The sequence below is a fragment of the Muntiacus reevesi genome, chromosome 9 (genome assembly GCF_963930625.1).
Source record: "Muntiacus reevesi chromosome 9, mMunRee1.1, whole genome shotgun sequence".
In the NCBI taxonomy this organism is placed as follows: Eukaryota; Metazoa; Chordata; class Mammalia; order Artiodactyla; family Cervidae; genus Muntiacus; species Muntiacus reevesi.
Window position 1 is genome coordinate 56578890 of NC_089257.1, and position 21087 is coordinate 56599976.

The 21087-nt window shown below is 50.0% G+C and overlaps 2 protein-coding genes and 1 non-coding gene across 4 annotated transcripts in view; all 3 read right to left on the bottom strand.

The window, feature by feature from the left end:
- The window catches only part of PLEKHA7 (pleckstrin homology domain containing A7), a 213264-nt gene extending 194520 nt beyond the window's left edge, over positions 1–18744 (bottom strand). For both annotated transcript variants that reach the window (XM_065944881.1, XM_065944880.1), the window contains exons 1-3: positions 18614–18744; positions 18421–18497; positions 18271–18328 (exon numbers count right to left, since the gene is read on the bottom strand). In XM_065944881.1, the coding sequence (XP_065800953.1) occupies positions 18271–18328; positions 18421–18497; positions 18614–18699 (221 nt within the window). In that variant the 5' untranslated portion in view covers positions 18700–18744. The remainder of the gene's footprint in view (positions 1–18270; positions 18329–18420; positions 18498–18613) is intronic.
- On the bottom strand, positions 8039–8772 carry LOC136174311 (small ribosomal subunit protein eS6-like). Its single transcript, XM_065944380.1, has one exon. It carries the CDS (start codon positions 8720–8722, stop codon positions 8039–8041), a length of 684 nt encoding a protein of 227 aa, XP_065800452.1. The 5' UTR covers positions 8723–8772.
- On the bottom strand, positions 9040–9146 carry LOC136176095 (U6 spliceosomal RNA). Its single transcript, XR_010664476.1, has one exon. It is a non-coding gene; the product is annotated as a U6 spliceosomal RNA (small nuclear RNA).
- Positions 18745–21087: the final 2343 nt, after the last annotated feature.

Genomic DNA, 21087 nt, shown 5'->3' on the forward strand with positions numbered 1-21087 from the left:
TAATCAGCAGCACACCAACCTGGGCACCAAACTTCCTCTGCCAGTGGGGTGGGGCAGAGGCCCCCAGGGACAGGACTTCTGCTCGAGGCCCAGGGCTGAGGAGGGACAAGATAAGGAAGGTAAGGCCACCCTTGGCAGCTGCCCCGTGGAAGGCCCTGGCATGTGAACGAAGGTGAGAGTGGTTCTCGCACTTCCAGGGGCTCGGGTTTTAACTAGGTCACCCCTTGGACACTCACACCACCTCTCACTCTTTATCTCCATCTCCTTCTATTTTAAGGCAGGAGCGCTGCCAGGCAGTGGTGTGGGTTTCCCAGCCTCTCCTCCTCTGGAGGCCAAGCCCTCACCTGCCAGGTGATGGCTGGGATGTCTCACAGGCTTCAACCCGCTTCCTCCAGCCTCACCTCTTTGGGCTCCTGAACTGGAGTCTGGGAGAATGATCAGCACAGCCAGGATATCCCACCTTCCTCCCCCACAACCATGGGGGTCAGGGGGGGCCTTACACCCCTTTTTAAGCCCAGATCCACGCCACCCTCAGGATGAAGCCCCAGCTCCTCAAAGCAGTCCTCTCTGCAGCCTCCTTCCTCTCTTGATGTCCTTGAACATGTCACGCTCTTAGCTAGCTCTGCCCACTCTGCTTTCTCTTCCCTGAACATCCAGACTCTGTCATCACCTAGAAATTCCCTGCTTGTTCTTCAAGGTCCAGCTCAGGCTCCCGCATTCCCCCAGCAAGCCTGCCCTGGCCACCCCTCTCTACGCCTCTCCAGTCCGCATGCTTCCCTTACCCAGGCCCTTGCAGAGTCTCCTCCAGTTGTTGACATGTCTGCGTCCCCACAGAGAACAGGCTCTCAGGCTCCCTGAGGACACCAGTGGCACTCTGATTCCTCAACTAACGCCTATGACCTTCTGGTATACCAGATACCTGCTGAGAGCCGTTGATATAGCAAGTGAACACAACAGACAAAATGCCTGCCCGCATGGAACCCATATTCTAGCGATAATAATAGCCAACACTCCAGAGTACTTCATATATTCAAGACTATTCCGAGTAATCTTAATTCATTTAATCCCCACCACAATTACTAGTATCCCCATTTTACAGAGGGAGAAACTGAGGCCGCAGATTACATAATTTGCTCAGGATCCACAAGCTAGTTAAGTGGGAGGGCTGGGGTTCAAATCCAGGCAATTTCGTGCTGGACCATGCTCCCAATCACTGGGCCTTTCTCCCTCTCAAGGCTGTTTTCTCTATTCTGCTTTACCCATTGATATCCCCAGCCTCCAGGCCAGGGCTTGGCACGCTGAGAGCTCAGTGAAGGTCTGCTAAATGAAGGGATCTCCTTGAACAGTGGAAGCTGGCTCCCCTGCTGGAGGTACCCGCTCCTCCTCCAGTCCTCACTTAGTCCAGCACACAAGACCCCTCAGCCTTCCCCGACACCTCCACCACTGAACTGTTTCCCCAGATGCTCCTCTCCATGCCGGCCCCTCAGCACTCACCTGACACTTCATCACACACCACCTGACCACCTACAGCCTGAACCTGTGTGGGCATCTTACTTGGCCAGCCCTCTGAGCCCCCTGCTGCCCCCAGAATACAAACAGCATGGTTTGTATAGACACAAAATAGACACAGAAACGCTAGACTCTCACCTCCCTTCTCCACTTCTTCGTTATCACTGGAGCTATTTTTCCCTTTCCCCAGGGGAAGCAAGCCAGAGCCTGGTCAGAAACAATCTCTGCTGCAACTATATCCAAATTGCCTAAATCCAAAAGCCAAAGTCATAATTAGGGTGTAGCTTTCCCAGGTAGCTCAGTGGTAAAGAATCATCTGCCTGCCAAGCAAGAGACGTGGGTTCAATCCCTGGGTCGGGAAGATCCCCTGGAGAAGGAAATAGCTCCTTATTCTTACCAGCTCCAGTATTCTTGCCTGAGAAATCCCATGGACAGAGGAGCCTGGCAGGCTACAGTTTATGGGGTTGCAAAAGAGTCAGACACAATTTAGCAACTAAACAACAACAAATGGTTAAAATCAGCAGGTACAGTTGGCCATTTTTCGCTTGGGCAAAACACACATTCAATGCCGTCTATTAGAAGACGCCCATAACTGAGAATCTGAGCCGAACAATGTCCACAGGTACCCTCTGTGTGGATCAGAAGACAAGAGTCCTTGCAGGATGTAAGTCAAGGAATCGCTCAAATGCACTTGGACCAGCACAGCCATTGCAGAAAAAAGACAAATTCCTTAGAAATACTTGCTAAAATTTATTGAACTATACAATGTTCTGGGGACTGAGTACTAACACGTATCATTCTCAAGTGAGCGGTGCAAAAGTCCCAGGAGTCAGATGCCAGCATCGCCCCATTTTATTCAGAGGTTAAATAAAATGATGGGGCCACAAAGCTGTGCTGCCTGTGCGCTCACCCACAACCCCAGGGCTGTCCTATCTGAAGTCCAGAAGGGAACAGCTGAACCGTGTGTGAGAGCTGAACCCAGGTGGAAGCACTCCACACTCAGGGTCCCTCCGCCGACCCCACTTGCTCCCCAGGCAGATACAGCCAGGGCCAGGAGGGGGATAGGCCTGGGCCACAACCAGCTCCAGAAAGGTTGGGAGGGCTGGGGGTGGGGTGTGGTATCAGTCTGCAGGAAATAGCCGAGTTACCACCATCACACAAGCACTGGCGGGTTGTGGATCGGTCAGCACCCACTGAGATTCCCCTGCCCCTCTGCTTCTGCAGTGAAGGGAAAGTCGCTCAGTTGTGTCTGACTCTTTGCAACCCCATGGACTATACAGTCTGTGGAATTCTCCAGGCCAAAATATTGGAGTGGGTAGCCTTTCCCTTCTCTAGCGGACCTTCCTGACCCAAGAATCAAACTGGGGTCTCCTGCATTGCAGACGGATTCTTTACTAACTGGGAAGAGTCAAGGACATTTCTGCTCGCTCCCCCAGGTGGCCAGCGGTCCCATCACCAACCCCCTCATGAAACCCTGAGGCAACTATGGAAAAAGGAAAGCCCGTCACCTTCTCCCTGCTTCAGTCCACAAGCTGTCTCCATTTCCTCCCACCAGGAATGTCCCAGGACAGGGACCTGAGCAATAACCCGCAGGCTGAGGGAAAGAACTAGATGTGAGGTTTTCACTCTCCTCCAAAGGCCAAACCTTTTCACAATGAAGACGAGCTGACTTTCAAAATTTTCTTTCCACTTTGGGTGGGACTAGGGGAGGGAGGTGTCCATCCCTAAAAGAAGGCAAGTCAGAAGCAAAGGCTTTTGGTTTAAAAGATCTGTTTCCTCTTCCAGACCCAACCCACCATGGAGCACAGTGGAGACAGGCCAAACAGGTACAAAGGGACGGTGAGGATCCCAACAAAGGACAGCTGGGGCTGATCCCACCCCTGCCACCTAACACCCGCACCGTGCGTTCCATAACCCACCTTGTCTATAAAATGAGGACAGAAATAGGACCTGCCTCATAGGGTTGGTACGAGGACTATGAGCTCACGTCTGTTAAGCCCCTAGAGCGGTGCACATTGTCATTCAGTTGCTCAGTCGTGTCCAACTCTGCGACCCCATGGACTGCAGCATGCCAGGCTTCCCTGTCCTTCACCATCTCCCAGAGTTTGCTCAGACTCATGTCCATTGAGTCAGTGATGATATCCAGGGCACACAGTGTGCACTAGATAAACATTTATAAAAGAAAAGTAAATAAGAACTCAACAAAAGCAACTGGCTTCTCAGCGTGACAGTCCTCCTGCCCCAGCGTTCAGCTTACTGTACCCCCAAACCAAGCAAAATCCAACAAAGGCCTGAAAGAAAAAAATTCTCGAACCTTTCCATGAACTCAAGGAGGCAATCCAGCATCAACCAGGTCCTCTCTGCCCCAAGGAGCAGCTTCAAAAAGCCCAGCAAAAAAAGAAAAAAAGAAAAAAAAAAAAGCCCAGCAAGAATACTGCACAACACAATTATTGCATCTGAAATCACTGTGCTCCTCATTTCAAAATACATGGAATAAAATACGTGAAATAAAAAGAGTGTGCTTTGGGTTTTAATTTTTCTTTTTTTTTTTTCTTTTTTTTTGTCGGAACAAGAGGATACAGGGTCAGGGCAGTGGTAAACACCTCTGCCACCACCAATGCATTGCCACGGTATGGGTTTTAATTTAAATATCTACCTGTTCAGAGACTAGGAAGCCCTCTCCCAAAGCCCTCCCCCAAAGAATTACTATCCCCCCAGCCCAAGTTTTAGAAACGATATAGTGCCAAATCCACCAACACATGCTGCATTTTCAGGTGAAGAGGGCTGGGAGAACGTCGAAGCAGAGGCCAACTGAGCTCTCCCCAGCTCCCACCTACACACTAGCGCTAAAAAAAAATGTGATTATTCAAAGCCTCAGCAAGCGGATGTAATTTCAGGTACCGCCAATTCTGTTTAGAAAAGGATTAATGGGTACAGTGATTATAGATATTTAGCTTCACAGCATTCATGTGTCTATTTTTTAAAAATCCCCAGGTTAGAATGTGTTGAGAAAAGAAACCTTTTCAAAGGCAGTGGAGGGAATTATTTGCCCTCCCTGGGACCCTGACTTTGCATCCCTCCTCACTCCTTCAGTTTACAACCCCAATTTACCCCTAATTCCAGTCAGCCCTCTCTCCTTGTGTGCCTGCCAGCATCGAGGGGGTCAAGCCAAACCTCAAGTCTACAAAGCCACTCTGATTTGGCTGAACACTGACTCACTGCCTGACACTGTCCCCGGGGAGCTGGTGAGCCATTCAGGCGCTGAGTCACAGTCCTGCCTCCGCTCCACCTCCCCGAGGACCAGCTCAGGAAAGACTGTAATGCCAGACTCCTCTAGGACTCATCAAAACAACTGTCTGCCGGGACGCATTTCTTCTCCCACACAGAGGAAGCATCCCCATTTCTCAACTTAATCACAGCCTGCTTGCCTGCTCTGGCTGGCAATGTCAATCACTCACAACCGCCCATCTGTCACCCCTGCCCCTCCTCCTCCCTCAAGAGGATCTCTGAGTGATCGTAGGGTTCTGAGATGTAGAATGGCTAGCCCGCCCACCAGGTAGACATAGTCCCCACTCAGTGGTCACCCCAAAAGACCAGCCACCCCGCCAATGCTGCCAACAGCCGCCAACAGCATCATCTGGGCAGTGGGGAGAAGGGAACTCCCAAACTCCACAGAGGAAACCAGAGGCCCCAGGAAGCCTGGCCCTCCAGGATCTAAGCAGGGTCACAGGCTAGGCATTACGGAGAGCTATATCCACTGACTCGCTCAAGGCCTTTCTCACAGCTCCATCGAATGAATCCTGATGGATGTCCTCTCTAAATGAAAAGCCTCACAAGGCCTACAGACCCATTATGTGCCAAACAGCACGCTAGGAGGCTCAGGTAGGCCATCACGTTTCATTCTCAAGTAACACTTGGAAGGAAAGGAGCGCTTCCATCCTTGCACAGACGGGGAAGCTGAAGCTCTGAGATGTTTTCATTTCCAGGGTCTATAAGCACCCACAGAGCTTATAATGATGCGGATTCCCAGCCCACTCCCTAGAAGATATGCCTCAGCTTCTACTTCGGGTCGACCCTCCCTGCTCCCTCATCGAGTGCTCTGATATAGACACCAGGGTTACTGCTTCTAAAACAAAGAGTCTAGATGCCCAGCCAGGCGGTGCAAACACTAACACCAACACCCGGGAGCCCTCTCCGTGGTGGTGCTGGTGGATGGGGAGGAAATCAAAACTGTCCATTTGGAAAATGTGTCAAACCAGAAACCTGTTCACCTTCTCTCAGGTTGGACACAGACACACAGAGCTTCAAGGAATCATTTCTTTGATATTTAGCAACAGCCATTTAGTGCCCTTTCTTTTACAGACAAGAAAGCATAATTCTCCCTCCTGTTAGCCTGATCTCAGGAGATTTTCCCCAAGGGGACAAGCTATATCTGCTGATTGTGCTGCATTTACACCATAGGAGGAGGCTCCCTTTATGGGAGTAGCAGGAATGCTAGTTACACAGCATGCACGATCTGCCAGACACTGTTTAAGTCACCAGGACAGGCATCTTCCCCGTTTTACAGATGAAAAGACATCTGAAGACACAGAGAGCTTTAAGTGACCTGCTCAAGCGGGCAGTAGTGCTAAGATCACAACCCAGGCACTCGGACCCCAGAATTTGCATTCTGTAACTCCCACACAGCACCACGCCTCAGATACAGAAGTTGGGGGAATCCCAAGGCAAAACCCTCAATTATGTCACTCTCCTAAAGCCCAGTTACTGGTGAAAGGTGGTATCCAGGCCCAGTTCCTACTCAACTCAGTGCCAGCCTCCTAGGGGCGCAGACAGGCACGCACATACCCTCAGCCCCAGCCCCTTCGCCTTCCCTCCACCGGCCTCTCCAGCCTCAGGTTGCCCTCCGCTCTGCTCCATAGTGGTCTGGCCTTCACACTCACGCCCTGGTGCTCCCTAGGGTTCCCTTCTCAGGCTGCCAGCCCCGTCACCCACACTGAAACTGCCCAGTGTTCCTCTCCTCTCTCGGACTGGGCAGCGCTGGAGGGCGGAGACAGGGACCTCTGTCTCACTCCACATCACCCCGTGTGGAGACTGGCCTACAGCGGATGTTCATCAGAGTCTAGATGAATCCTGGGTCAAAAGCCAGCCTGGTTAGGTCTGGTTAAATGCTCCCCCAGGAAGGTGCTCTCTGTGGACACGCTCTGAACTCGGTTTGGAGAGGACAGGCTTATTGCAGAGGTTACTACATTTAAGTACAACATTGCTCTGCTTCCACGCCTCCAGGGAAGGAGACAGTCTCTTCTTTTATTTCATCCAAGGGGTGAGAACACAGGAGCCACGCATCCAGGGGCCCAGGCACAGGGCTGAAATGGGATCTCTGCCCGCTTCATACCCCTAGCACGCTGCCCACCTCCCCACCTTCTCCCCACCCCCATCCCTCACTGCAGTGTTCCAGGAAGCACAGGAGGTAGCCAGCAGCCCCTGCAGAGCCTGCGTGCTAACTTCCAGCTGTCAGACCTCACAAGGCTGAGGGCTCTGCCTTGGCAGGAAAAGCCCCTGAAAAACCCTGAGAACCCTGGCTGTGACGTTGGAAATGCTCTTCTGGCAGAGGCTGAAAGAGACAGCCGGGCTCTAAGCAGGCTTAAGAGGCTCATCAGCCCCTAAGCTGCGATCAGCTGACATCTGCAGGGAGGTCGGGGGACCTACTCCCCCAGAGGACCAGAGACCCAACCCACTGCCCTGCCTGGGAACCATCTACCCGGCCCATCACTCTTGTATCCTGCAGGGGACTTTCCAAGGGAGGCCCAAGGAGACTTCTGCCTCAGGGTCCTCAGGGAAGCAAAGGTACAGGGGACGAGTTTTGGGGAATAGACTGAAAAGAGTGAATTCGGGACACACGGAAAGGTGATGGGAGCCAGAAGACACCTTGAACCTTGGTAGAAACAGTATACACATTTGTAGCCAAAACGACCCTGGTTCAAGTCCCAGCTCCCCCACCAACGCTCTGGCTTTGAAAAGATCTTTTAACCCTTCTCCCACCGCGTGCCTCAGATGCTTGTCTGATCTGTAAAATGAGGACAATAAAATAATAAAAATACCTGCTTCTAAAAAGAATGTGTTTTTCAACAATCAAGCACCATGGAGATGATTACTGTTGACATCTGTGGCCCAGGCAGCACCAGTCAATGTCTGTCCTTCAGCAGTCAGAGCTGATAACCAGGCGGCCGCCCAGATTAAGGATCGGACATCTGTGCAGCCCTCTAAATGCCCAGGAGAGAGACAAACCAGGAGCCGTCTTCACACCTCATTACCCAGGGCTCTTGGTCCCTGGATCCCTACAGCCGGGACGAGACACCCATGGCCTTGGGACAGCACAGCTGTTGTTGGACAAGATTATGTAGTGTTTTTTTCAATTAACTCTTTTTTTTTTTTGATGTCTGATCTTGTTTATTTGTTACTCTTAGAACATCTCATTTTTGACTGGACTCAGAAGTAGAAGCTCTCAGAGAGGACATCCTCCGTCTCTTGGCTATCTGTTCTGCCGTTTTTCTTTGGCCTCCTTCATTCTCTTGGCCAAAAGTTTAGCATATTCTGCAGCCTCTTCTTTGTTTTTCTTAGTACGCTGTTTCTTCAGAGCAATACGTCGGCGTTTGTGTTGCAGAACTCGTGGAGTCACGAGACGCTGAATCTTGGGTGCTTTAGTCCTAGGTTTCTTACCTTCTTTGTTTAGGGGCTTTCGCACAACATACTGGTGGACATCATCTTCTTTATAGAGATTGAAAAGTTTGTGGATTCTACTAGCTCTTTTGGGACCCAGGCGACGAGGCACTGTAGTATCAGTGAGTCCAGGAATATCCTTCTCCCCTTTTTTCACGATGACCAAGTTGAGAACACTCAGATTGGCATCCACAATGCAACCCCATACAGATTTGCGCTTTCTCTCTCCAGTCCTCCTTGGTCTGTAACAGGAATGCCCCTTACTCAGTAGCAGGCGAACTCGGCCATGGGTCAAAACACCCTGCTTCATGGGGAAACCCTGCTTATCGTTCCCGCCACTGATTCGGATAACATAACCCTTCCATTCTTCACCCAGAGCGTCAGCAGCAACTTCTGTGGCCATACGCTTCTCGTAGAAGGTACGAAGTTTTCGTTCATCGTCCACTTCAATGAGCTTCTGGCAGCCAGTGGCCGGGAAAGAGATGTTCAGCTTCATTCTGAAGTGGCCGACAGCCTCCGAGGCGCCACGAAAAAGAGCTTCAATTAACTTTTTATTCAGAAAAATTTCAAAGCTACTGAAAAGTTTCAAGTCTAGTACAAAAATGTCCATATACCCCTCACCCTGACTTACCCGCTGTTAACATTTTGCCCCATCTGCTCTCAATAATGTATTCTACGCCCCTGAACACACAGACGGATATTTTTGAGTTTTTTTGTCAAACACGTAAAAGCAAATACTTTAAGGACATCTTTTTTTCTTTACTTTTCAGCTGTATTTTATTGTAAGCAAGTAATTTTTAAAAGAAATTTGCTTCACAAATGGAACACTTCATGAATTTGCCTGTCATCCTTGTGCAGGGGCCATACTAACCTTCTCTGTATCATTTCAATTTTGGTACATGTGCTGCCGAAGCAAGCACATCTTTTAAATAACCATGATGGTTATGCAGTTTTTATTAGTCTAAACCGATTCCTGAGCTGAGTCCTGTCGTTGGTTTCCAAGCCAGGCAATCCCAGTTCAAGGGCAACAGACTCTGGCAGCGGCGGCTGAATATGATCAAGACTCAGAAATCACATACGTCTCTACCTCACCTGATAGCTGAGTGGATATCTGGAAGAGAAGCTCACATCTATTGGAACTTACTGTGAGTCAGGCAGTTGCTAAACCCCTTTTATCAATTAATTCACATAATTCTCACATTTATCCTCATTTTACTAGCAAGGAAGTGAGGCTTACAGGGACTAGTAACCTGCCAGGGTTAGGGAGCTGTACAAGGAGGACCCGGAACCTGACGACTCAGATTCCAGAGCCCACGCACTAAGTCGCTGCCTTCTTACACAGGTTACCACCACCCAACAACTCCTACGCATTTTTCTGCATGATAAAGTTGCCCACCTGTGCTCTGCTTCAAGAAAAGTTTGATGTTTGGTAGAAACCAATGCAATACTGTAAAACAAACGTCCTTCAGTAAAAAAATAAATAAATAAATGAAAAGAAAAACCGACCCTGATGCCAGGCCAGCATCCCAATGACTGTGAGGAGACCGGATTCAAGAGAGGAAGGTGTCCCGGCACAACTCAGTCCAGCCAAAAGAGGACCTGAAGTCCCAAAAGCTGCTGATGTCTTTATGGAGGCCAGCAGGAACAAGTTCATGTTTAGGAAACCACAAAGCCATACACCAAACATGATGCATCCTGAAAAAGAGCTGATCTTAACGGAAGACGTGGGAGGGGACTGTTTTAATAACTTAAATTGAGGATAAAGTCTATTAGAGTTTCTGGACAGAGTCATTTTGAGGATGTTATCCACCACCCGGTCTCCCAGGTGAGCTGGCCTTCACCCTTCTGTCATTGGGCTTCCCCGGTGGCACTAGTGGTAAAGAACCTGCCTGCCAATGCAGGAGACATAAGAGATATTTGATCCCTGGGGCAGGAAGATCCCTTGGAAGAGGAAATGGCAACCCACTCCAGTATTCTTGCCTGGAGAATCCCATGGACAGAGGAGCCTGATGGGCTGGTCCATAGGGTCACAAAGAGTCGAACACAACTAAAGCAACTTAGCAGGCACGCTTCTGACATTAGAGCTGTGGCTGAAGGTCTGAGAAGCCCTGGGCTGAGACAACATGCCCACCAGCTTCTACGAACCCTGAAAAGGCTGAGTTAACACAGCACTTGACTTTAGGAACTCACTTTATATCCCCTGAGCCCACATCTCTGCACTAAAAAATGCCATAATTGTGAGCCTCCCATCTGAAAATATTCATGAAGCACTCCATAAGCAATAAATCATTAACCCAAAACACTTCTCAGTGTTTTGGAAGTAAATGTTTTGACACTCATTTAAAAACAACAGACAGACAAAACCATATTTTCCCATGTTTTTTCCTCTGCCAATATTTACTTAAGACACCTTGCCAGTTCACAGAGATGCTGTTGTTTTACATGGAGCAAAAAGACTCAAACCCATGCTCTTTTCTGAAGACACAGAAAACCAGAGTAAGCACCTCACTAAATCACCAAACAGTTCACATCATGAACTGCTTTCTTAAATAAGCTCCTTTTCCCAAAGTCCTCCATTTAGGAAGCCCAAAATTTACTCCCATAAATATCAAGAGAATGAGATCTACACCTACCCTCTTCACACACACACACTGCACCGCAAATCACCCACCCGTCCTTTCTCTGAAAATAAGAGCCTTAAGAAGCCACTTGCCACCATTTGTCTTAAAGAGGTTTTCCCAGATCTTTTCTGGGTTGGTTTTGAGACCGTGGCACAAATCACGGCTCTTAATCCTTCCTCCAGCTCTCTACACAACAACGCTCTTGTTCCTTTCACACAGAACCTAACATTTCAATCTATGAGCCAGTTTTCACCCTTGATAAAGCAACCAGGAAATGAAACATAAAGTGTGGGATTATGCCAAGGCTTGCAAGCTGGGAGAACCTTTTCTTAACCTTCAACAACAAGAGGTTTCAGAATTTCCCTCCTAAATAGATGTAAGCTGCTAATTTCCCAGTCATTCTTTGTGGAACCGTTGCTTTCTGGTTTGAAATAAAGTTGCTGGGACTGCCGTCCCCAGCAATACCTCAGCGAGAAAGATGGACAAATACCTGAATGAACAGGCTGGCACGCTACAAGACAAATTTCACCACCATGAAGTTCAACATTTGTCTGGGGAGGAATACGTGGCAGACGGGACAGATTTCTTCCTGGGGTGCCCTGGAAGACTCTCCCTTGGCTGACGGCTAATTAAACTTCAAGAGGGCAGTTTCCTGGGCCATCCTGTATTCACAGCCTTCTATACCTAGAGCCTATAGCCGACTGGGGTCCCCACCTGGACATTCTGTCACCCCTGGTTCAACCTTCACTCCTCAATTCCTCCTCTCTCCTTTTAATTTCAGACTGTGTTTGTAGAATAAAAACACACACTCTAGATATTCAGCATTATTCTAAAGGAGTAATCCTTCTGAAGGAGGCCTGAAGCCTTGGTTCACGCCTGGTCTCCAGTCCCTGCCTCCAAAAGCTGGGTGCTTGTAACTGCCCACTCCCAGCCGCCTCGGAGCACCCAGCTCGGCCCAGCACTGGGGCTCCTCACTCCTGTCCAGGGGCTCTGAGCCCAGCACTCTCGCCCTGTGGTGTCTAGGAGTGGGGCATGAGGGTGGTGACTCAGCCTGTGAGGTCAAAGACCTAATGTTTGCACTGAAAACTTTATATTCCACAATACAGCCAGGAACCACAAGATTTATGCCAAGAATTTAAATTTTTTATTTTTCTAAACTTAGAATGACATTAAATATCGATAGCAAATAGAAATGCCATGACAAGTGGAGGGAAAGCCTGCAGAAGCAAAGAAAGGAGCTTTGTACTTTAATACCTTTAATGGCACTCTTTTTTGGGTGGTTTTTAAAACACTTTGATTTTGCACAGGGTCCTGCAAATCAGGCTTCCAGTCCTGCCCTGGGATCTGCTGCAGTCCAAAGGGCTGGGAAGAGAAAGCAGCCTTCATCCAATGGGCACCCACACGGAGAATGGCACCTACAGAGGACAGCCCTGGAAGGCTCCAAAGCTAAAACTGAGGGCCTTCGAGCTAGAAGAGACCTTGGGCAATCAGCTGCTTCCTGCCCGGACCCTGAAGCCAAGTTACAGCAGACACTGCAGCCTGGTAACCAGGGAGGGTGGGATGCCTCGTCAAAACAGACATCCCGCTCCCCAGACACACGGCATGAGGTTATGAGGTGAAGAAGCCAAAGGAGGCCCAGTTCCCACACTGAGTGCTGTTCTTGACAGCAAGCAACAACCTTCAAGAAGCCTGAGGTCCAGGCATCAGCCTTGACAGGTGTGGTTTCCGACAGCTTTGTTCCTTCAACTTGCCCAGTTTCCCCTACACCTCTGATCTACTTCAATACCCATGCCTACTCAGTGCCCAGGGCTGCGCTGGGCATGAAAGTCTCCAAGGAGTCAGGACCCCTCCTCTGTGCCATTCATCCTCCTTGTTGACTTAAGATCTATTCAAAGGCTGCTGTAGGGAGAACCCAACTTACAGGGTTCCATGAAATCCTGAAGACCAGCCCACTTGTAATACTCTAGCTCCCAAAGCCTCTTCTAGAACTTTTCCCTCATGGGTTTCATGTTTGAAAAGGGTGTGTCTATCAAACTGTTTTCACTAAGTAATAGTTAATGAGGAATTCCCTGGTGAACCAGTGATTAGGACTCCGCACTTCCACTGCAGGGCACATGGGTTCCATCTCTGGTTGGGGAACTAGGATTCCCAATAGCCATGTAGTGCAGGGGAAAAAAATCAATGTCTCCCATTTCTTACTCATCAGAGACATGCACCAGCACCACCAGTCAGCACAGGATACCAAGGGCTGCTGCCCATCCAAGGCACCTCAATCCCCAGCAAAACAGAGAAGGGGTGTGACCACGTGAGCCCTGCCTGGGCAGCCTGGCTCGGCGTGATGACACATGCCACAGGGCTGCTTCAAGTATCCACACGAGCTCCCACTGGTGATCTGGGGTAGAAGCCACCACCACCACCATGGTGACCATGAAGACCTACAGTCTACTTCCAGCTCTAACACTTCAGCCAAATAACTGAACTTTCACGAACTTGAATTTCATCATCTGTAAAACAGGATAATCCATGATTTGCTGCTTCTAAGGCTTGTTAAAGGATCAATAAGAAAAGGTACTGGATGGGGCTTCCCTGGTGGCTCAGTGGTAAAGAATCTGCCTGCCAATGCAAGAGACTCGGGTTCAATCCCTGGTCCAGGAAGATCCCACATGCCATGGAGCAACTGAAACCATGTGCCACAACTATTGACTCTGTGCTCTAGAGTCTGCAATCCACAGCTACTGAAGCTCGCATGCCCTAGAGCCCGTGCTCTGCAACAAGAAAAGCCACCACAATGAAAAGCCCACACATTGCAACAAAGAATAGCCCCTGGTCCCTGCAACTAAAGAAAAGATGACTCCGTGGCACCAATGAAGACACAGCACAGTCAAAAATAAATAAATAACATTTCAAAAGAGAAAAGGTACTGAAGAACAACAGTTGTCCTTTTCCACCTGAATACCCAGGATTATACAAGATTCCTCCTTGGTAAAATGGAACTAGTAACAGTTCCTACTTCACCAAGTTGTTGTGAGAATTAAATCAGACAATAGTTACAAAAACAGTTTCTGGCATTTTTCAAGGACTCAAAAAGATGGAGCTATTACATAATTGCTGGAGAAGGACATGGCAACCCACTCCAGTATTCTTGCCTAGAGAATCCTGTGGACAGAGGAGCCTGGGGAGCTGCTGTCCATAGCGTCGCACAGAGTCAGCCATGACTGAAGCGACTTAGCATGCATGCATGCACTGGAGGAGGAAACAGCAAACCACTCCAGTGTTCTTGCCTGGAGAATCCCAGGGACGGAGGAGTCTGGTGGGCTACCGTCTATGGGGTCACACAGAGTCGGACACGACTGAAGCGACATAGCAGCAGCAGCATTACATAATTGCTACCACTACCATTGCTAATGCTGTTAATGACACTACTATCCCAATTACTATCATAACTTGGTCTCTGCCTAAGAGAAAGTAAAGAAGTGTTAGATTACAGGAAGTCTTCCTAGGGAGTACCAGCATCATGGAGTCTAGAACCGGGAGAACCAAGAGTAGAGTCCTTGTTTCTGTCCCAAGTTAACCCCCAAACGAACACAAGTGCAGAAATCAAACTAAAATCCACCTGCCTTAGCTCAAGGTTTCCTGCTTCAAGACATTTTTCTCTGGAAAGTATTCAAACATCTGCCAAATCTACTGATGCATCCTAAAAAGTTCACATGACACTCTAGTCCAAAGATCCAGTAGGGAAAATACAAGCTGCTGCACAAGTGCTTCGTCCCTCTAACTGAGCCCTATTGGAAGAGGATCCACAAAAAATCCAACACTCAGAAATGCTCATAGCAAATCTAAGAAAACAGACTGAAAGAATATTTTTATGCGGGGAAAAGGAGAACAGTTACTCGCCAACCCTTAAGTCTCTCAAGAAATTGTCAGGGGAGGTAGCAAATATAACCGGCTGCCATAGGGTCTCAGCTTCCCCACATAGATCACCTCTGAGCGCAGGGACACTTTCACATACTGCTTTCCCCTGGGCCTGGGAGGACTCAGTCAAGGCCCTAGGAGTTAGAGAGCCAGGTAGGGAGCCAGGGCTTGTTGAAAGATAATCACCAGGGACTTGATACCAGTTACTGAAGAAGAGTCAGCAAAAGACAGGAAGGTTGGGACACTCTTCAAGTCCCCCAGCCCAAGACTTTGCCTAGTACCTCATGGAAAAGACAGAACCTATCAGACAGGAATACCTACCTCTCCTCTCACCGACCCTATCAACCTCCTTATATCAGCTCTGGCACTCAGCCTCTTCCTTTCTGCAAATGGATGAAAGGCCTGGTTCCCGTCTGAGACCAATCAGACTGAAGTCCTGGATGCCTTCCCTCCCACTATCTCTGAAACACTGCTCCAGTAACTGTCCCATCTCTTTCTTGCATCATCTACTTCTCCATCTCTACTGGATCCTTCCCATCCAAACAAAACATGCTCTATAATCTCCCTCTACAACAACGAATCCCCCAAATGTACATCCTCTCCAGTTCTGCTCCTCAACTCCACTTTGCAACAAAACCACCTGAAAGATTCACCTATACTTACTATTTCCTCACCCCGGTATTCTTTTCTACTTATTTCACTCAGGATTTGTCCTTTAGGCTTGTGGGACTCCTCATTCTACTGGGCTTTCTCCTACGTTTTCAGTCCTTCTCTTTTGCCGATTTCTAAATGCTACTCTCTCCCAAGGCTTAGGTGATCTTTCCTCTAAACTCTTTCTAAGTGATTCCATCTAATCTAGGCCTTGAATAACCTTATGATGCCCAAATGTGTATTTCCAGTCCTCTCTCTCTCCCGGGCCCAGATTCACATATCTGACTAACTGATATAGTCACAACAAAATGTAACATGGCAAGATCTCATGCTCTCCCCCATCCCTCAAACCTGCTCCCAGCCTTCCTATGTCAGTGACATGAGCACCATCCACTCAGGTGCTCAAGCCCTTGGGAGTCATCCCTGACCCTTTTCTTTCTCTCACAGACTGCAACCCGTCACCAAGACTACTTCTCTCCATCTCCAGTGCTACCTGCCACCCTCAGTCAGGCCTTCATCAACTCCTGCCTGGACTACAGCAATAGCCTCCCACCACTGTCCCTGCACTTGCCCACCTACAGCCCACACTAGAGCAGGCAGAGTGATCATTCTGAAAATGTAAATCAGGTAACTCCCTGGCCAACCAGTGGCTGCCTGGACCCAGATTCAATCCCTGGTTGGGGAACCAAGATCCTACAACCTCTTCTCCTGCCACTTTCTCCCTTATTGCACCACATTCCAGCCACACTGGCCTTTCTGCTCCTTAAACTTGAAGCTCTTTTGTGCCTTAAAGCCCTTTCACCGACAGTTTCTCTCTTCTAGAAACGCTTTACCAGCTCATCAACACAAAGATGGCTCTTTCTTGTCATTTAAATTATACCTTAACCGTCACCTATTCAGAACTCCAACACTAACCTCCAACCCAACCAAACCGCCCAGTTACTTACCACATCATCTTACTTTAATTTTTTGCATGCTAGTTACCATTATCTGACATTACTCCTGTTTGTCTTTTTACTTGTTTTTCTGCTTCTTCCCCTCCCCTACTCAATTGCAAACTCCCTGAGTACCCGACCAGTGTCTGCCTCGTTCACTTCCGTAGTCGCAATGCCTAGAGCAATGTGTGGTACACAGGAGAAATCTCACAACATCAATAAATGCAGTTATGAGCCAGAGAAGCCCACTGACCAAGAAGTCTGAGGCCCCAGTGAGAAATAGAATATTTCCTGCCATATCAGGAAACAAGGACGTCAGTCATCAGCGATTACAGCCCTAAGGAAACTCAGGAAGGAGATACCTGCCATCTAGCAGTCCTCAGACTACAACCACTCCAGACCAGAGGCCTTTGAGGAAAGGAAGCTCAGGATGTGAAAACCAGGATCCTAGCTGAGGTGCATATGAAAAAGTTATTTCATTGAGCCCAGACTCTTTTATCTTCCCATACACAGAAGACACTACATTCCTCAAGTTGGGATATATGGTTTTCTTTAATTAACAATAATCTTTTGATGTTCAGACAACCTGTCCTTTGTTGCAAAACTGGCTCCTCCCCTGACCTCCTAAGCGGTTCTCTCAGGGTTACTTGACATGCTGCCTCCCTGGCTTAAGCCCTAAAAATTTCCACCAAATAAACCATAACTCTCAACTTTTAGGTTGTGACTATTTTTCAATTTGACACCAACCAGCTCCCCAACTTCTCTCTCAGACACAAATGTGAGGTAGAACAGAACAGCTATTGGTCGTTAGGATAAATCTCATCCAACAGAACTTCAACCACCTGCCAGAGCCCCAAAACGGGGAGGGAGGCTCCGGGATATTGTGGACCATTCGAGTTTCAAATATGTTCCTCCACTACTGACTAGCAGTGTTTCAGTTGGTGAAGAAAGGAATTTTGACTCACAGCCCCTTAACGTACACCCGCGTCCATCCTTTGGCTAGTTTATTCATTCCGTGAGCAAACATTTACCGAGCACCTACTCTGTGCCAGGCACTGGGGCAAAGGATCAAAAGCAGTTTCTGATCTCGTGCAACTCTCCGGCGAGCAGGCAAGAGGCGGCAAAAAAAACGCTACAACCCAGGTCCACACCCAGAGTGAGAAAGTAAAGACTATACTAGTGTTAGCTTCGGAAGGGCGCCTGAGCTCCCTGGGCCTCGATTTCATTCCTGCACACCTAGGTCTAGGGGGCCTCCCGACTGGGGCTCCCGAGCGAGTGCGGAAAAGCTGATTGACTACCAAAGGCAGGAGTAAAAGTCCCGGTAGAGCAGTAGCTGAAGATATACATTGTCTTCGAGGAACGTAGTTGGCCGACCGTTCCCCTCCCCACCCTCTCTCTCCCCCGCAGGCCCCTGCTTTGGAGCTGTGCGGAGTGAGGTCCGACTCTCCACCAACCATCCGAGAGATCGCGTCCTCGAAGATAAAAGTCCCCCAGACGAGACACCGTCCGTCTCTCTTCCTCCCTCCCAAACCGCAGCTGCTGGACCCGGATCAGAACTCCTCTTTCTGCTCTCCCCCACCCCGGCGCGCGCCAGGTTCCTTGCAGCCGGAGACCCCAGTGAGGGGGTGTGTCCGTCCCACGCAACAGCGCCCGAATCCCGCCCAGTCGCGGTTTCCAGGGCGCAGTTTGAAGCCCCCCGCGCCCGCATCGGGCCCTACTCCGGAATCCCCCCGTGTAGATACGGCCTCCACCCCGCCTCTCCCTGGAGCCCGCCACACAAACCAGGCACAAAAAACCCTCACACGAGTACGGCTCAGTGCGCGCCAACCCGCCGGGACCCGCGCGGGGGGAGGGAGCGGGGGCGCGTCGGAAACCCGATCCGACCCTCGAGGCACAGGTGCGGGCGCGGCGCCCCCAACACTCACTCGATGAAGTAGCTGGCGCCCTCCTCCGTGAAGCCCTCCTCCCAGCCACGGGGCAGGTCTGCGGGAACGCGAGAAAAGTCCGATCAAACTTGGGCCACCCAAGCGCACGCCCCCCCCTCCGAGCGCCCCTCTCTCCCGCCCGGCGCCCACCTGAGCGGATCATGTGGCCGGAGTTGACGGGCTCCCCGGTGCGCGGGTGCAGCCAGGTCGTGTAGCGGAGCTGATCACTGCGGGGAGAGAGAGGTGCACCTGTTAGCGCCGCCGCCGCCGCTCCGGGGGCGCCCGCCTGGCCCGCACCCCCGCCCCGCGCCCCGGCCCGCGTCCTGGCTTTCCCGCGCCGCACTTGATGAAGAAGACGCGGCCGTCCCGGCACACGCCGTAGGACCAGTGCTCAGGTAAAGTGTCCCGCCCGACCGTCGCCGCCGCCATGTTCGCCGCGCGCGGAGCCGCCGCGGGGAGAGGAGGAGGGGGCGGGGGCGGGGGCGGCGCGGGCGGCGGGCCGGCGGGCTCGGCCTGCGCGGGCCCGGGCTGCGCCCCCGGGCGATCCATTCAGGCGCTGGTCCTTCGCGGCGCGGGCGCGCGGCCAGTGCCCGGGCTCGCCGGGACTTCGCCGCCGCACCCGCCCTCCGCGGCGCGGTAGCCGCGGCCTTTGTCCCCGCGCCTTCCCCGCCCCCAGCCCGCCGCGTGCCCCTTGGCCCCTGAGGCCGCAGCGGGGCGGGGGCCGCCTTCGGGGCGAGGCGGGCCAACTCCTGAGACAGGCAGACTCCCCGAACGCCCCAGTGAAGCCCACCGGAGCCCCGCCACACAACTTTCCAGGAACTGTACTTCTTGTCTAAACCATCTAAACCTCAACAGGTTACTTCCATATTCCGAGCCCGGGTTTCTTCCCTGTAAAAAGTTAGCAGTAAATACCACATGGGTTAGGGCGGTAGATCAAATAGCAGTGGTGCGAAGTGCTTAAATGGACCCTGGCACCTACCCGTGCTGCTAATCTCGGGTCAGGCATGATTTCATTTTCCCAAGTTTGCAGCAGGCAGATGGAGCAGGAGGGTACGGGTCTTCCCCAGACACAGCAAACACGGAACCCTGAAGATGCGGAGATTACGGGTCTCTACCTTAAATTCTTGTCAAGTGATAGGTGCTGAAAGCCATGCTTCATCTCATCCATCTTTAGAAGCACAGACCCCACCCACCCCCAGGCAGGGCCTCTAGTCGGGGCTCTGGAAGCCGGTTTGTGTGGCGAAGCCTTCTCGTGTTCAGGTCTTTGCTCTCATCTCATCTCCCGAGGGTTCTCTCCCCTGACCTGCTAAAGGAGACCCCTCACTGTCGATTTCTTTACTTGTGCACTGAGTTGACATTCTTATTTGTTTATTGCCTGTTTCTTGTATATTATCGAACACACCCACCAGTAAAATGTCAGCTGGATAAGAGGAGGCGCTTGTTCTGTCACACTCACTGCCATATCCCCAGTTCCTGGAATAGTGCCTGACTGATGTATACAATAAATGCAGGTTGAGTGCATGAAACACACTCCATCTTGACTGCCCTACACAGAGAGTGGACAGAGACGAAGATGGCTCTGGGAAGGCTGTAATTGGTGGGATGAAACTCATGTAAAAGTGAAACTGTAGGCTCGATTCAGAAAGGAGCCCCACTAATAAGGACCTTGGTCGTGCTAGTGGTAAAGAACTTGCCTGCCGATGCAGGTGACATAAGAGACACTAGTTCGATCCCTGAGTCGGGAAGATCCCCTGGAGGAGGGCATGGCAAACCACTCCAGTATTTTTGCCTGGAGAATCCCATGGACAGAGGAGCCTGGAGGGCTACAGTCCATGGGGGGTTGCAAAGAGTTGGATACAACTGAAGTGACTCAGCAGGCAATAAAAACCTACACTATAGCACAGGGAACTCTACTCAACACTCTGTAATGAGCTATATGAGAAAAGAATCTAAAAAGATTGTATATATGTATAACTAACTCACTTGGCTATACAGTAGAAGCTAACACAACATTGTAAATCAACTGTACTCCAATAAAAATTAATTTTTTTTTTTTTTAAAAAGAGGGAATTCCCTGGTGGTCCAGTGGTTAGGGCTCCATGCTTTCACTGCTGCAGTCTCAAATTTGATCCCTGGTCGGGGAACTAAGATCCCACAAGCCACTCACAGTGGCGAAAAAGAGAGAAGGAAAGGCATCCCAGACAGGTGGAATTCAGCTGGACCCTGAAGGACTGTCTCACTCACTGAGATTTGACTGAGAAGAGAGCACCGCTGAGAGGAGGGATGAGAGAGCAAACATGGGATTGTGGGAGGTGTATGAGGTATGAGAAAACCATAAAGGTACCCTTCCTTGGGAACAGACAGTAGTGTTGGGGACGGAGCCCCATATAAGATAAAAAGAGGGAGTCGTGTGATAGCGGAGGACCTTGAACACCTGTCTCAGAGGGCCTCCTGCCTTTGAGGAGACTCGAGCAAATCACAAGGGGAAAGCAGTGTTTTTGTTGTTAAACATTAATTTAAAAGAATGTATTAAATGGGCAAAGAACATGAACACTCAGTTCACAGAAAATACTTTTAAACAAATGAAAAAATATTCAACCACCTCATAGGAGAGGTAAAATGCAGATTTAAAATAAGGTAAGATTTTTTAGTAGCAGACTGACAAAAGTGCACATTGTAAAGAAAGACATTCTTGTTTGTTGTTGGTGGGACTATAAAACGGTTGTCTTTTTGAAGGCAATTTGGCAACAGCTATTCTAATTTAAGTGCATTTTTTTTAATACATGTATCTTTGCCCTAGCAGTTCCACTACTAGAA